This window comes from Capra hircus, chromosome 16, assembly GCF_001704415.2.
Source record: "Capra hircus breed San Clemente chromosome 16, ASM170441v1, whole genome shotgun sequence".
Classification (NCBI taxonomy): Eukaryota; Metazoa; Chordata; class Mammalia; order Artiodactyla; family Bovidae; genus Capra; species Capra hircus.
In genome coordinates, this window is record NC_030823.1 from 75,680,977 (window position 1) to 75,698,081 (window position 17,105).

The 17,105-nt window shown below is 41.1% G+C and overlaps 1 protein-coding gene across 4 annotated transcripts in view; it reads left to right on the forward strand.

The window, feature by feature from the left end:
- The window catches only part of NEK7 (NIMA related kinase 7), a 137,655-nt gene that overhangs the window by 41,831 nt on the left and 78,719 nt on the right, over positions 1–17,105 (forward strand). For all 4 annotated transcript variants that reach the window (XM_018060813.1, XM_018060815.1, XM_018060814.1 and 1 more), the window contains exon 2: positions 11,991–12,075. In XM_018060813.1, the coding sequence (XP_017916302.1) occupies positions 12,019–12,075 (57 nt within the window). In that variant the 5' untranslated portion in view covers positions 11,991–12,018. The remainder of the gene's footprint in view (positions 1–11,990; positions 12,076–17,105) is intronic.

Consider the following 17,105-nt stretch of genomic DNA (forward strand, 5'->3'; position numbering starts at 1 on the left):
CCTTCTGTTTTGCAAGCAGCTTTATTAAAATCTTAACGTTACCCAGGTAATCTCTTTGCTAGATATTTACCTGTGTAAAGTGAAAACTTAGTGTGAACCGGTACGCAGATGTTTACCATGGCTTTATTTGTAACTTCCCAGAGCTGGAAAACAAGACAGATGCCCTTGCTTAGAGAATGGGTAAGCGAGCAGAACGGCTGAGCAGACTGCAGCAGCACAGACGTGTCTCAGGGACACTGGGCTGAGCAGAGGAGGCCCAGCTCAGAGCACTGCGTTCCGGGTGGCTCCATCCGCACGCTCTCCTGGCAAAGGGGAAAGGAAGGGACGGAATACAGATGAGCGGTTGCCAGGAATGGGGGGGCGCTTGACTGTGAAGGGACACAGAGAATTGTATGGGCCGACAGACCTTCTCATTTTGTTTCTGGTGGCAGTTAACAAGGCTAAATTTGTCAAAATGTATGAAAATCTTACAGGAAAATGGAAATTTTCCTGTATATAAATTATACTACAATGAAAAAAGTGCTAACATAAGTGTTAGACAAGATATATAGACTAGCAAGGTAAAGATAGTGTTAATTTGTACCTTTCTCTTTCCCAGACATTCTAAGAGGAACCTCACAGCGCTTTATCTCCACGTAGCCTTCTGTTCACGTGGTGGTTTTCACGTGTTCAGCCCTGCTGTCACTTTTATCTGTTGGCTCATGCCGATAACACTCACTTAAATGTCTGCCAAATGTCCGCCGTCGCATTTGTGCTTGCTTCCTGCGCCTTCTGCCTTCTCTCCGAGAGAGCTTTCATCCTGTCTGTTCCGTGCTGGGTTTTGTCTGTGTGGTCTTGTTTGCTAGAGTGCCTGATTATTTTTTGTTACCTGTCTGAAATTCTATGTTTAAGATTGATAGTGGAAGTGATCTGAAGCCTGAGACAATCTCTTTCTCCAGGGTGTGTTTGCAGGCGTTTCTGCCGGGTGCCTGGGGGTTTAGCTCTGTGTGTGTACCTGCGTGCTTAGTCGCTCAGTCATGTCCGGTTCTACGACCCCATGGACTGTCGCCCACCAGGCTCCTCTGTCCTTGGGATTCTCCAGGCAAGAGTACTGGAATGGGTGGCCATTCCCTCCTCCAGGGGATCTTCCTGACCCTGGGATCGAACCCCTGTCTCCCGAATTACAGGCGGATTCTTTACCCCTGAGCCACCTGGGAAGCCCATTCTCTCAGAGATGACCTCAGTCCAGTTTCAGGGGATGTAATGCCCTGAAGGTCGTCCCAGCCCACTGGCGGGGGTGTCGCCAAGGCCTGGTGGGGAGCTGTGGACTGCACTGGTGCTCTCGTCTGCAGGGGTGGGGAGTGCTCTGCAGCCCCAGTGCTCAGTGGGGAGTGCCCAGATAGTAGACCCCCATATCTGGGTTTTCCTCCACCCTTCAGGTACTGGTCCTTTAACTTCCCTGTTTCCAAACTGTGATGCTTTATAGTAGATTAAAAAGCATATGTATAACTAACTGTCCTCCTGGGGGTAGGGGATTCTCTGAATTGTCCTTTGGCCATTATGGAAGTGGAGTTTGCCTGTATTATTTTTTATACCCATACATGTAATTCAAATGTACTTTAAAAAAGAGAACAACAACTGTTAAGATACTTATGTAACTTGCTATTTTTGATTTAATATGTTATGAATTAATATTAGAATTATAGATGACTATATATTCACTGTATGTTTAATTCCGTGCCGGGTATCAAGGGGGTGCAGTGATGTATAGAATAGACAATTTCCTACCCTCATCTGGCTGATATTTTGGTAAGATAGTTAGCTTAAACAAGTGCATGATTGTCTAATTGTTAGTGATAAAAACAGCATACTTTGAGTATACCTAACACGGAAATTCGGAGAAGGCAATGGCACCCCACTCCAGCACTCTTGCCTGGAAAATCCCGTGGACGGAGGAGCCTGGTAGGCTGCAGTCCATGGGGTTGCTAAGAGTTGGACACGACTGAGCGACTTCACTTTCACTTTTCACTTTCATGCATTGGAGAAGGAAATGGCAACCCACTCCAGTGTTCTTGCCTGGAGAATCCCAGGGGCGGGGGAGCCTCGTGGGCTGCCGTCTGTGGGGTCGCACAGAGTCGGACACGACTGAATTGACTTAGCGGCAGCAGCAGCAGCAGCAACATGGAAGTTGTCTCTGAATCTTGCTTTTTCGTTTCACATTGTATTGGGTACATCTTTAACTATCATTGCAATTTTTATTAACTTTTGGTCAGTCTAGGGTTCCATTTTCTGTATTTACTATAATTTATTGAGACATTTTCTTATTGTTGGACCATTATGTTGTTCATAGTTTTCCTTTTTGATAAATGTCTTTTAATATACATTCTTGTATGTAATCCAGAATTCAGTCACTGATTTATTTCTTTAGGACTGAGTTGTGGGATTAAGAGTACTGAGTAAAAGGGTATGAATGATTATTAATGTTTATTTCTGTTTTGCTTTCTAGAAAGGTTATTACATATATGTAAGCATTACATGTAATTTAAAAATATGTGTCATTTTGAAAGGTTAGCAATTGCATACTTTGTCATTGTTTAAATTTGTATTTCTTTATCAGTAATATTCAACATGTTTTATATTTATTTCTAATGTCATTTCTTTGTGCCTATAAACTATACACAATGTTAAAATAGGACATTCTGCTTTATGAATGAAACTGTAGTGTTCGATTTAAAACTAGAATTAGATCTACTTTTTTTTCCCCAGTGCTATTATTTTATTATTTATACTTGGATTGCAATTTTTAACTTGCCTTTGTTGAGAATACTTTTTTAAAAGTTCTGTAATGAGTAGCAGGAAATAACTTCTGAAGTCTTTAGTAAAATGAAAAGTATATGTTAGTTAGAGAAGGAACCATATAATTGATCATTGTTTATCTTAAATCTGTCTTCAGATTGCTGCTACATAGTTTAATATTTAGGATTTTGTACTAGGTCTACATTGGTTGCAGAGAACCTGGGTAGTGATGAAACTGTCAAAATATGTGTGTGGAAACAGAAGGAGAAAGATTTTTAATGAACAGAACCAATACATATCCATTATTATGATTTGGATTTGCTAAAGCTTTAAGTTAGAATTGAAAGATTGCAAGATTGACTGGCCTTTATGTCTTCATTGTTAGGTAATTTTTGTTGCAGAATGAAGGAAATATTTTTCTTTAGCTCAGCATCCTTTAACTATAATTACCTTTTTAAAATTTAATGGCTAAGCTAGGTTTTTTGACCAACATCATGATCACAAGTAAAATTCACTAAATGATTTTCTTACAAATAAATATTTAAGTCTCATCTTTTTATATTCTATTACATATGTTTCAGTACTATATTTTATAGTTGACAAAAAGTCAGGTTTGTGTTTTGAAATGTATGATTTTTAAGTCAGTATCTGTAAAAATTAAAAATTTTTAAAGGTGAAATTCATTGAGGATGTCTGCAGATAATAAAGATTCTCATTTTGTTGAAGATTTTGTCTAAGATGAATATATTAACTGAAGGTATTTATTTCAAGTATTATGCAGAAAAAAGTATATAGTTAGCATGATTTAATTTCCTTCTAACTGTCTCAGGGCTTTGTATTTAACACATTTATTAAAGTATGGGAACTAGGAAAGGTATTATTTTCACTTAGGGAATGGTGCTGTAAGTGTTTCAGTGTTTAAATTAAGATGGCCATATCATACTGTGTCCCTGAGGGCTGTATTATTTATTATTATATACATAGTATTTTGATTTTTAATAATTTTCTTACCAGGGTCATGTGAATTATGAAATTTCAGTTCACTGGCAGACACAACTGCATAAAAATAGTTTGTCACTCAGCTTTTATATCTTGAGATTCAGATTCCTAATTTTGTAGTTTTCTTTTCTGCAAAATATGTGACTACACACAAGAATATGGGAAGATTGTTTTACTTTAATGTGTACTGAGGTGGTGGATCTACATGAAAATATTTGTAGTATTTAAACATCTATTTATGATAGAAACTCTCAACAAAGTTGGTATAGAGGAAATACACCTCAACATAATAAAAGCCATAATGACAGCCCGAAGCTTCCTTCATACTCAGTGATGAGAAGCTGAAAGCTTTTCCTCTGAGATCAGGGATAAGATAATGCCCACTCTACCCACTTCTATTTAGCACAATATTGGAAATGCTAGGCACTGCCATCAGACCCAGGAAAAGAAATACAAGCACCCAGACTGGAAGGGAAGAAGCAATAGGTTACATGATATTGTATATAAGAAACCCTAAAATTCTCCACCCCAAAATTGTTAGAACTAATAAATGAATTCAGTAAGGTTGCGGGATACAAGATTAATATCCGGAAGTCTGTTGCATTTCTGTACACTAATAATGAAACTATCTTTAGAAAGAGAAATCATGAAAATCCATGTACAATGCCATCAAAAAGAACAAAATACTTAGGAATAAATTTAAGCAGGTGAGAGACCTATACTTTGAAAAGTATAAAATATTGATGAAAAAAATGGAAGATGATACAAATAGGTGGGAAGATATACCATATTCATGAGTTGGAAGAGTTATATTGTTAAAATGTCCATACTACCCAAAGCAATATACAGATCTAATTCAATTCCTATTCAAAATACCCATGACACTTTTCACAGAATTAGAACAAATAATTTTAAAATTAGTGTGGAACCACAACAAAAACTGGGATAAATAAAACAGACATTAATGCTGTTAAAACAAGATTTGGTATTACTACACTACCTAAAGTTGGCTTCCCTGGTGATCAGACTGCAAAGAATCTGCCTGGCAATGCAGGAGACCCAGCTTTGATCTTGGGTCTGGAAGATCCCCCTGGAGAAGGGAATGGCAACCTACTCCAGTATACTTGCCTGGCAAATCCCATAGACAGAGAAGCCAGTCTACAGTCCATGAGGTTACACAGAGTTGGACATGACTGAGTGACTAACACTTTCACACAAAAGACCCCCAAATAGCCAAAGCATTCTTGAGAAAAAAGCACAAAGCTGGAAGTATCATGCTGTCTGATTTCAGACTATGCTATAAAGTTACAGTAATCAAAACAGTATGGAACTGGGACAGAAATACACACAAAAATCAGTGGACTAGAGTAGGAAGCCCAGAAATAAACCCGTGCTTATATGGTCAGTTAATCTATAACAAAGGAGATGAGAATGTACAATAAGGGAGGGACAGTCTCTTTTAATATATGGTGTTGCAAACACTGGTCAGCAGTACGTAAATGAATAATATTAGAAAATTTTCTTATCAATATACAAAAATAAAATAGATTAAAGACCTCAATGTAAGGACTGAAACCATAAAAGTCTTAGAAGGAAACAGAGGCAGTGTGTTCTTTGACACTGATCTTAGCAATATAGTTTTTGATCTATCTCCTCCAGTGAGAGAAACAAAAGCAAAAAGAAATAAATGGACCCTAAACAAATTTAAAAGCTTTTGCACAGAGAATGAAATCAAAATGAAAAGAGCCTACTGAATGGGAGAAAATATTTGCAAATGACATGTCTGATAAGGGGTTAATCTCCAAAAATATATAAAGAACTCATACAACTCAGTATAAATTTTAAAAATGAGCAGAAGACCTGAATAGAGTGATGATGTGAAAGGTAAGTGGGCTGGGGGAGGTCTGGTCCTACTTTGGAGAGGATTTTTAGCATAGAGACAGCGAGCACAGAGGCCCTGAAGCCAGGGAGGACGCCAGCGGTTTCAGGGACAGAAGAGGGGTTCGTGTTGATGGAAGGGAGTTAATGAGAGAGACTGGGATGACCTGCTGTGGGAGAGGTGGCTGGAGATGATTTACAGGGAGGGCCCTGCAGTATTTGGCAAGCAGTTGGGACTTTAACCCAAGAGCAATGGGAGCATCAGGAGTTGATTTGTGTTTTTCAAATATCCCTGCGAAGAGAATAGTGGAGAAAGAGAGGCCACTTCATAGGATATGAAGGTAATCCCTGGCAGAGATACAGAGATACCTTGTAGGGTTGTATTAGTGGCGCTAGAGGAGCATGGAAAAATTTCAGATTTCTTTTAGAAATAGAGCAAATGGTACCTCCTGATGTGTTGGAGTGGGGAGCAAAGAGATGATGGAAAGGGAACAGTCAGGATGAATTCTAGGTTTTTGACTAGACCAGAGCTTCGGAAAGTGTGGTCTGTCCACTTTGGTGGACCGTGGGGGTTTGGAATTGGGTGGGGTCCTTGAGGTTCATTCTTGTGGTCTGCACAAAGGATTTTTGTAATACTAAGACATTATTTGATACAAGGAGCTGACTCATTGGAAAAGACTGGGAAAGGTTGAGGGCAGGTGGAGAAGGGGCTGACAGAGGATGGGATGTTGGATGGCATCAGTGAATCAATGGACATGAGTTGAGGAAACTCTGGGAGATAGTGAAGGACAGGGAAGCCTGGCATGCTGCAGTCCATGGGGTCGCAAAGAGTTGGACACGACTTAGCGACTAAACAACAAATAAGCTTGCAAAAGCACAGATGCCTCAGCTCAAACTGGGGCAGCAGTACCAAACTGCTAGTCCTTGTCTTATCTACCTGTATAAAGTTGTAATAAAAAAGGCGAGTTTCCTTTTAACCTGTATTTGATGAAGCAGTTAGAGTATTATTTTTTATCACATTTCTACCTTCGAGCACAAGTCCTGTAATCTGCGTGGTGCAGCGGGAGGGCGACATGAAGCCTCGTGGCAGCAGATGGAGTTGCGTCGAGGACGCGCATCTCTGCAGTTGTTGGACTGGCCAGCTCAGGTTTTCACCAGACACTGTTTTCACTTGAGACAAAAACAGACACTCAAACTTGGGACTTCTGTAGACGTTTTCCTGTCATTTAAGGGAAAACAAGTGATATTATTTGTTCCTCATGGTGAAATTTGAACTTCTAAAGTGAAGGTTGGAATTTTGGAAAAATTATATTCATCACTCTGACCTTGACATCTTCCTGGTACTTGAAGATTTCTGATGAGATGAGTGGTGACACTATTGAGTGTGTTTATGAATGCTGTATAATGAAATGGTCAGCATTCAGTGGATCTGTGTAACTCAAGGAGCTAAAGTTTTCCAGGTGACATGCACGGATGTTGTAAGATCATGCATGAATAGAGGATCTATTTAGAGGGCAAGAGAGCCCATTAGACTTTCACATCAGAGTACAAAAGTTCATTGATAAGTTTTGAGAGTCCATGTTGCAGTTAACCTTTACAAATCTGCCACTTGTCAAGTTTGATGTAGTGTTAAAGAAGAATATCCACAGTGGGTATGAAAAAAACACCTCTGTTTTCTGGCTATATCTGTGTAAGACCAGATTTTTAAAAATACACCTCAGCCAAAACAACACATCTCAACAACTTGAATGTAGAAGCTGCTTCTTTTCTGAAGATAGACATTAAAGAAATTAATAAAATGTAAAATAGTGCTTCTCTTCTAGCTAATATTTGCAAAGATAGCTGTTTTTCATAAAAATATGTTACAGTCATGTAATAATTTATTGCTGTTATTTGTAAATGAATTAGTATGTATTTTAAACTTTTCTCCATTTTGATTTCTAATATGAGAAAAGGGATATTTATGACCCACGTGAGCAAAAAATGGGGTCTTTGGGGTTCTCAGATAAAGAGGTCCTGAGATGCAGAAATTTGAGAGGTTTGGGCTGGATCAGCTGAGTAGGTGGTGATAATATAAGGAGAGAAAGATGATTAAAGAACTTAGCAACTTTTTTTTTTTTTAGAAATGGCAGATGGAATCTTCTGTTCAAAAACTGTGAAGATACTAGGTGGTCATTTGGATATTGGTGTTTGTGGTTCAGAACTCAGAACAGATGAGATAAATTTCAGAGTAATCATAGATGGATAGCAATCAAGTCATGGGACTGGAAAGGATGACCTGAAAGAATGTAGGTTTAAAAAAAAAAACAAGAAGATTCACATCATACAGCACTTGGACATACATGTTAGACTGGAAAAAGAACTCAGAAAAAGGAGTGATTATATGAGAGTCCATGGGGCCCAGAACATTTCCAGAAAATGAGATAGTTGTGTTGAATGCTGGTTGAGGTCAAGTCAGAGGACCTTGGTGAGGGCCCTTATCATCTCCTGTCTGGATTGTTACTGTCGCTTCTTGACAAGTCTGTCTTGTGGTTGTGAGCCCCTCTCTGTCATACGGCAGGAAAGATTGTATTTCAGAAAGGGCACTTCCCTCTCTTAGCTGCTTGAAACACGGCATTGGCTCTCTGATAGCAGTTGAATAAAGGGGGTATCATAAAAGTTAGCCTGAGTTCCCCCAGCTATCTCTCACCACTTGCCAGTTTTCATTTTACTTACATGATGTTGTGCTCTGCTTTTGGATGTTTTGATGTGTGTTTTCCTTTCCCCAGACTTCCTGTCTTCCTTGCCCCATCTAACCTGTGTGAGTGTCTCCTCCTTATTTAAAACCCAGTTCAGGAAGCATCTTCTTTGGGCGGCCTTTTTTGATGGAAGACTGGTTGCCAGATTTGTTGAATTGGATCATAATTTTACTCACCATTGATTTTAGACTCATTAAACTGTAGCAGTTATTACCTGATGTTTGGATAGCGATACATTCATTCATTTGTTCAGTAAATATTCGCTCAGCACTCATTGTGTGTCAGGCATTGGCCTAAGCACTGTGGACAGAGCTGTGGACAGCAAACACAGGTCCCTGCAGCATGGAACTCACAACTAGAAGACCGAATGTGTGTTTCACATTTATACATTGAGTGTCTTTATTTATGAGGGGGTTACCTGGAAGATAATATATAAGCATATATGGCCTTTGAAAATATGATAATATTAGATCAGCATGTAAACACTGATATTTTCTTTTTCAACAGAAGCAGTTAGAATCGAGTGACACCTGGATCCATGTTAGATATTATGCAAAGAAAATTTTTTTGCTCCTTCTTCATTGTATTACCAGGTTTATGTGCAGTATGAGAATTTCACTCAGGCTTTCCTTTACTAAGCAGGGGCTGTTTGTCTGGGATGGTGTGGGAGTTGATTTCCCAGTGATGCAGACTGCTAGTCACTTCTAAGATTTCTTTGAATTTTATGTTTCTTTTTTTGTGTTTTATTTATTTTTTTCATTTTGCCTTCTTTTCTTCATAATTTTATTTGCTTAGGCATTGCACACATCAGGAGGTATGATGAAACCCACTTTGTTATAATCTAGCTCATTTCTCATAGCATCTTCTTACAGTTAGGCAAGCTGTGGACTATTAAAATATGCTGCACAAGGAAAGTGTTTTGTGACTAAATAAGTTAAATGTAAATGAAGTTTTTTGTTTGTTTCCTGTTTTAGCTGCTGGCCTGCTTGGATCCTTTAGTGTGCTAGTATTCACTATGATCCTCTAAGAGAGCTTCATATAGCAAGTAGTATTTCACAGAGGTTTTGGACCAGGAGGCCTTTTTTTTTTTTTCCATGGATTGTCTCATGTAAATTATATGGGGCACTAGATGTGAAATACTGGTTTTAATGATATAGATTTATTTTTTAAATTTCAAAAGTCTTTATTCTGATGTCACCTTGCTTTAAAAAATGAAAATATCTTGATGTTCTGAAATGTGCAATTTTGAGCAATAATCTGTCCTGCATTAGAATAATAGCAATAAGTTGTAAGACATCATCTTGGATGTGTAGTTGGCCTGTAATAGTTTTTCTTTTCCTAAGCTGGAGATACTGTTTAATTTATACTACCTTTTTGCAAAAGTGTCCTTGTTGCTTATACACATTTTAAATAATCAGTGTAGCCTTAATGTGTAGCCTTAAATAATTGTTTCTTGATTGTTTAGTGATTCAGATTTCATACTAAAAGGTATTCTAATTCATTACCAGGATTCTAATTCTCCTTCCCTCTTCTTCCTCCTTGAATCTAACACTATATAAACTTGAATCCAACAATACATAAATAGGATTATATATCATGGCTAAATAGGGGTTCATCCCAGAAATATTGGCTGAACAGTTGCCAAAATAAATGTTCAAAATTCAAAACAAATGAGCCACCAAAATTCAGCATTTAAAAAAAGTGTTTAATCAGTTCAGACACAGAAGAATTTGACAAAAACCTAACATCTCTTCTTTATAAAATCTTCCAGCAAAGTGAAAATAGAAGGGCACTATCTCGTCCTGATAAATTAGGGCATCTATAAAATGCCCATCTTACATTATACTTAGTGGTAGATGGCTGAACGCCTTCGTCCTCAGATAGGAACAAGAAAAGGATGCCTTTGATTCTGTTCATTGTACTGGCAGTTCTAGCCATTGCAATAAGACAAGAATCTACCAAAAAAAAATCTACTTGAACCATGAAGTGAGCTTAGCAGGTTTGTAAGATAAAGGGTCAATATACAGAAATCAGTTGTATTTCTGTACACTATCAGAAAGTTGAAATAAAAACACTTATAGTATCAAGGTATACTTAGGAAATAGCCTGAAAAAAAATATGGGAAAGACCAGTTTGTTAAGTGAAAACCATTCTTGAAAGAAATTAAACCTATTAATAAGATATCCTATGTTTATGGGTTTGAAGACCCAGTGTTATTAAAATGAAAGGTCTCTCCAGATTGATCTATAGAGTTCTTGTAATCCTAATCAAAATCCCAGTAGTGTGTTTTTTTTTTTTTTAAGTAGAAACAAATAGGCTGGTTCTAAACTTTATATTAAAATCAGAAATATGATTAGGCATATATCTAGACTTTATAATAAAACTACACCAGACATGAGTATAGTATATATATGTGCAGTCATTTGATAAATGTTGAGGCTGGTATAGTGTAGTGAGACATGGGAAGATAAAGGATAATCTTTGCAGTAAATTGTTTGAAGTCAGTTGGATAGCCATGTGGAAAAATAAGCTGAATATTGACTTCACCTTACATTGTACAAAACTTTAATTCCAGGCCAATTGCAGATAGGAATATGAAAGAGCAATAAAGCTTATGTTGGAAGATAATGTGTGTGAATATACAGTAGGAAAATGATTCTTAAATATTTAAGCATTTTGTATACAAAAGCATTAACGGTAGTAAAGGAAAAGATTGGTTAATTAGAACTTGTTAAATTTCAAAAGTTAACAAGTTAATTAAAAGATGCCATTGGGAAGGTTTTTAAAAGACAAGTCACGGGATGGGAAAAATATTTGCAATACAAATGCCCCATGTCTAGAACCTTTTCACAGGTTTTTAAAGGGTATAATGAAGTGAAAATGTGTTTTAGTTTCTCTATCTGTTGATCCTAATGGACCCTAGTTTTTTAACCCACAGATTTTAGTTATAAAATTACAGCTATGAAGAGCCTAAAGATTCTTGGTGTTGTGTAGAATCAGAGGTGGACACAGGTGTTTGCTGTGTTGCGTTTCTAGCTCAGTTCTTCAGCCTTGTGCAGGACTTGGTGTATGGTCTTCAGCTTGTGTTTACTGAATTAATGGATGGACGCCTTATAATCACAAGGAAGGTCTGCATAAGTCCTCATAGGAGGACTGGGTTTCTAAACGTAGGCCTGGAAATCACAGGAAGCAGTTCATTTGGACCTGAAGAGCACAAGTGCTAACGTCTGTGGAGTGGGAGATGAGGTGCGATTTGGGAATCTGAAGCATTGCTCATGACTGCAGGAAGCTTTCCATGGTGATTGTCTTCTCCTGTTGGGGAGGGAGTGGGGGAACCTCTGTGATCTGTAAAACATAATGGAGAAGAGAGGATTTCATCGCATAAAACAGGATTTTCTAAGCAGGAACTGCTGCTTTTGAGAAAATGAGTGGAGACAATGACTGTTTGTGTTAGCCAAACAGTGCTTGGATTTAGCAAATGGCAGGTGAGAGTAGGGAATGTCTTAATGGCCATTTTTGAAGCATTGGGCTCATCTCAAGTGTGAATTGTGTTATGGTAATGATTGCATTATTTAAAGTTTGACTCAACATTTTTTGCAGAGTTCAGAATTTCCTGTTGCTTCAGACAATGGATGAGCAATCACAAGGAATGCAAGGGCCACCTGTTCCTCAGTTCCAGCCACAGGTAACTTGCTCTGATAAAGGCTGCCTTGAGACTGTGTGTGTGTGTGTATATGTGTGCATGAGCACGCGCGCTCACAAGTGGATACAGGTACAGTGAGGAAGGAAGCAGAACCTGTACAGTTCCTTTAGGGATAAGGTGCTGAACACGCTGATTATGAGTTTCCAAGCTTAAATCAGAATTGTTTCCAATATAAAATACTGTTTTAGAATATTTAGTTCTCATGGACATATATTTAAAAACAAAAAATGGAGGCAGCTGTAGCTTTGACTTGAATGAGCTGCAGGTTTGGGAGCTCCTGTTGGACTCGGGGAGGAGTGGAGGCGAGGTGGTGCCTGTGTTCAGCCTGTCTCCGCCTCAGCCTGGGGTCCCGCATTGCCCACAGCGCCGTCTTCACTGTGGCTTTTCTCGTCCTCTCTGACCAGCAGTGTGTTTCTCCTGTTACGTATTAGCTCGTTCTTTTGTACCATAGGGTGAAGCTAAAGGAAGGTTTAGGCAGAAGGTGTACACACACTATTGAAATGAATTACTTACTGTGCTGATTGCCTGTGGACGCTCACCCTGAAGCCCCAGCGTATGATGACGTGTCTGAAATCACGTTCACCCCTGCACAGCTGTCGTTCATAAATTCCGGTTTCTCAGTTCAGTGTTGGAGGCCTTGTACAATGCCGCAGGTTTACTCTGCTAACCTTGTTCCAGTTCTGCCTGATACAAGTCATTCTAAAAATAAGAATCCATAGGTGTTCTTTCGTGGTATTTTTGGTGTTGGTATGAGGGTGAAGGTGGCCTCATAGAGTGAGTTTGGAAGTGTTCCTTCCTCTGCAGATTTTTGGAATAGTTTCAGGTGTTAACTCATCTCCAAATATTTGGTAGAATTTGCTTGCGAGGTCACCTGGTCCTGGACTTCTGATCGTAGGAAGTTTTAAAATCGCAGATTCAGTTTCAGTACTTTGCGATTGGTCTTTTACAGATGTGCTTTGCAGTGAGTGAGATGAGTTTGGGAGGCTTGGGTTTGCACAGCTGCTTCCTCAGAGAGGTGTGCACTGTGAATTTCCAGGCAGGGGTAGTGTTTTCCAAACTTATTTGACTGTGGACTGTTTTGTAAGCGCATATATTGGCTTCTCTCAGAATCCGTGTCTGAGGCACAGCCCAGGAAATACTGCCGTCTTTTCTGTGAAGAATCGATGCTTTTGAACTGTGGTGTTGGAGACGACTGTTGAGAGTCCTTTGGACTGCAAGGAGATCCAACTAGTACATCCTAAAGGAGATCAGCCCTGGGTGTTCATGGGAAGGACTGATGCTGAGGCTGAAACTCCAATACTGTGGCTACCTGATACGAAGAGCTGACTCATTTGAAAAGACCCTGATTCTGGGAAAGATTGAGGACAGGAGGAGAAGGGGACAACAAAGGATGAGATGGCTGGATGGCATCACCGGCTCAATGGACATGAGTTTGGGTGAACTCTGGGAGTTGGTGATGGACAGGGAGGCCTGGTGTGCTGTGGTCCATAGGGTCACAGAGAGTCAGACACGCCTGAGCGCCTGAGCTGAACTCTCTGCCTGTGTGACTACTCATCTTGCCTGACCCCTCTTCTCCCTCCCCAGAGTTTGACATCTGCCCACCCTTCAAGGACTGTCTAAAATGCTGTCTCCACTGTGAAGCTTTTTCTGATTTTGTGAATGTCATACTTTTTCTTGGAGCCCTGATGATGCACCCTTGGTAACATCTCTTCTGGTGTTGCTGAGCCCTGTCACTGCACAGGGACATGAAACCTCATCTTTCCCATCGGGTTAGGGTAGGGTCTGTGCTTTGTCTTGCTCTCTCGGGGTGCACTGTGACGCTACAGGTCCCTCATCGCTTGCAGGCAGGCGAGCGGGTGTCTGCTGGCCCTTTACCTCGTTGAATTTTATGTTGTTCCCTCTGTTACACTTGTCTGAAGTCTCTGTGCTGTATGCACAAAAGAGACCCTTAAGAGCTTTAGGAAGACCAGCATTTTAATTTCAAGAGGATTGTTTTTTCAAATCTGCCATCTGTAGTTTATATTATGGTCATAAAATATCCAAGATCATGGTATGCAGTTTCTACTAGATGCAGCTGTATCTTCGTGCCAGTTTTACACACGCACACACAGACACAGATGGATATTACTGTTTTGTATATTGTTTCTGTGCAGACGGTAAAAGCAGCGCTTCTGAAATTAGGCAGTTGTGTCATGATTTTGAAATTCTGTTTTGAACAGCTCCAAATTCCAAAGGAAAGGAAAAGGAGCACTTTGATTTTTGTTGCTGCTGACTCACCAGCCAGGAGGCGCGGTTTCCTGGGACCCACGGCTGCCATGCAGCACGAGTCTAAAGCTGCGTCTGTGGCTCTGTGTCTCTTTGACACGGTTCCCTTCATCCTGCCTCTGCCCCCCGGTGGGCAGAGGTACCCCCACTCTCCTGGGAAATAGGCCGGTGCCGCCCATGCAGGCGGGGGGTGGCAAGGGGACCCCTGTCTCTGCACCCAGACCGATGGTGGGAGATTACCTGACAAGAGTTCACGAGCATTACTGCTGATTAAGTCTTTGAAAAATGTGAACGCTCTCAGGAGCAGGGTTTTAAAAAGCTGGCAAAGGACAGCTTCTGCTCCGGGTTGACAGCCTCCTTTTGTTTTGTTCCACACCATTGGCCCGAACAACAGGGTGATGAGGCAGCATGCGGTTAGCTGAGCGGCTCCTTCTCTGTTGTGATCCTAACACGTGTCTGCACCGAAACAGGGAACCGAGTAAGTCAGGTTTCTCAGTGTCAGGCACCCACTCCCTGTATGATGACATGCGATGTATATTCTCCGTGTGTCTTTCTTTTTCTTGTTCTGAGATGAATACTCTGACCCTGCAGTGCGGACTGTGTGGCCTCATTTTTAGTGCCGTATGAGTTCCTTTTTTCCCATGCTCTAGGATGTGAGATTTATGTAGCTCTGTTAATTTTTTTTGTTGTCATTATTGTCATTCACTGAACTCAGGGAATTTTTTTTTTCTGTCACCTTCCGTTTCCTTCCTGTTTTCCTTCTTTGCCTCCTTCCACTAAAGCCTCAAAAGCACTGACAGGATATTTTGACTAGAGTTGCACACTGTTATGTTCACGTTCCTTTTGGACTCTTGTTTTTGGAACGACAAATTTATTATAGCTTAATTAAAAAAAGCTGCAGACTGTATCATTGATGGTGACACAGAAATGGTAAGATATTTACATTTTAGTATGAGGCTGATTTTAAACGATGGAAGTCTGCAGCTAACATTTTGTGACTATTTTGATTTCTGGTCATTGAGCACTCTGCTGCCTTCGTTTTTTATCATAAAGTTAAATATGAAACAGTTATAATCAGAGCACAATTTTAAGAATTCCTGGGTGTGTCTAGAGGGTGGATTTATTTTAATTATGATCATCACCAGGACTTAGGTCATACTTACTGTTTGTAAACTTGAAGATGTTACTGTTTGTAACCCTTTGGCTCCCTGTGAAGGCGGGAAAGCATCCCAGGGGTACAGGTAGAAAGAGGGGCCTTCCTCATTCTGGTTCCTGGGAAGGTACAAGCGTCTTGTCTGGGACTAGCCAGAAAGCGGTGAGGTTGGCCGGCCGTCACTTTAAGCTTCTTGGCTGGAACAGACCTCTTTGCCCCAAGGCCACTGTTTCCCCTGGAGGCTGCTGATTCTCTGATGATATTAATAATAAGCTGTGTACCATGAGAGTCCGGGGTCAGGGGCCACCTCTCCATCCACAGAGCCTCTTCCAGCCCATGACTTCTCCTTGTTTTTGGGGTGACGGGGGCAAGACCCGCTTCCTCGAGGCTCCACCTCCCAAAGGAAGGGCGCTCACCTTCCTTGTTGCTGTTGTCTCCCAACCTCCTTTTGAGCCCTCACACTAGCTGGACGCTTGACCCCCAGCCCCCACCTTCCTTCTCAGCATCATCTGGCTTTTGTCCAGGACAGAAGCCCTGCTGCTGAGAGTTCTTCCAAGAGCACCCACCCTGCGCTGAACCCCGTGAACATGTGTTTCAGCTACAGTAAGTCCCCGACACACGAACGAGTTCTGTTCCAAGGATGTGTTCATAAGTCCAACAGCGTTAGCTTGGGTACCCGGCTAACAGTCACCCATATAGTACTGCGCTGTACTGGGTTTACAGTACTTTCCAGGCCAATAATGTATAAACACCAAACACAGAAAGTAGAGGAAACGGTTTCAACCTGACAGCACAGTAGTGCAGCACAGCAGCTGGCACAGGGGCTGGCATCCAGTGGGCAGGCGGGAGGAGTCACTGATGGAGGAGGGAGAGGGTGGGAGGCGGGAGAGCCGCAGGGCCGTCAGTGACGGGTGGCGGCGGGGTGGCGGCGGGCAGGCTGCGACGCTGCTCACGCCTGGCGTCCACGGCACAGGTTCTGCTTCCTCGCTGGAACGAGAGGCAGGGCCTCATCTTGGAAAGTTTGCAGCTTGAAGTTCGTGTGTAGGGGCCTTGCTGCGTTCCTGACACCAGCCGCAGGAGGCATTATCAGTGGCACTTCACAAGCGAAGAGACCGAGGCTCAGACCGGTGATCTGACTCGCCCTTGGTCATTTAGCCAGTAAGCAGGGCGGCTGGGATTGAAGCCGGGTCTGCCTCCCGCTTTGGTTTCACAGAAGCAGCGTCTCACCTGTCTCTTGGCCAGTCTGATCTCAGTCGCTGTGACTCTCGATGTTTTCGTAGTTCCCGCAAGCTCCTACTTTCAGGATGGCTTGCATTGCCTTCTGCCCAAGGCTGTCCTTTTGCCTGTGACTGTTAGCACGGCCCCTCTCGCTCTGCAGTCAGGTGAGTCATTTATTTTATATGCAGGCCGTTTTCACATTGTCTTGACTTTACTCCTTAAGTACCTCTGGAATCTGCTAGTTCTCTGCATCCTGACTGTGCCTACTGCCGCCTTTTGCCTGGATTATTGTGGAACCTTCTGAACCAGTCTCTTTTCCTCTCATTTTGCCATTTCTAGTTCAGTCTTCACACTGTAGCAAGAGTCATCTTTCCAA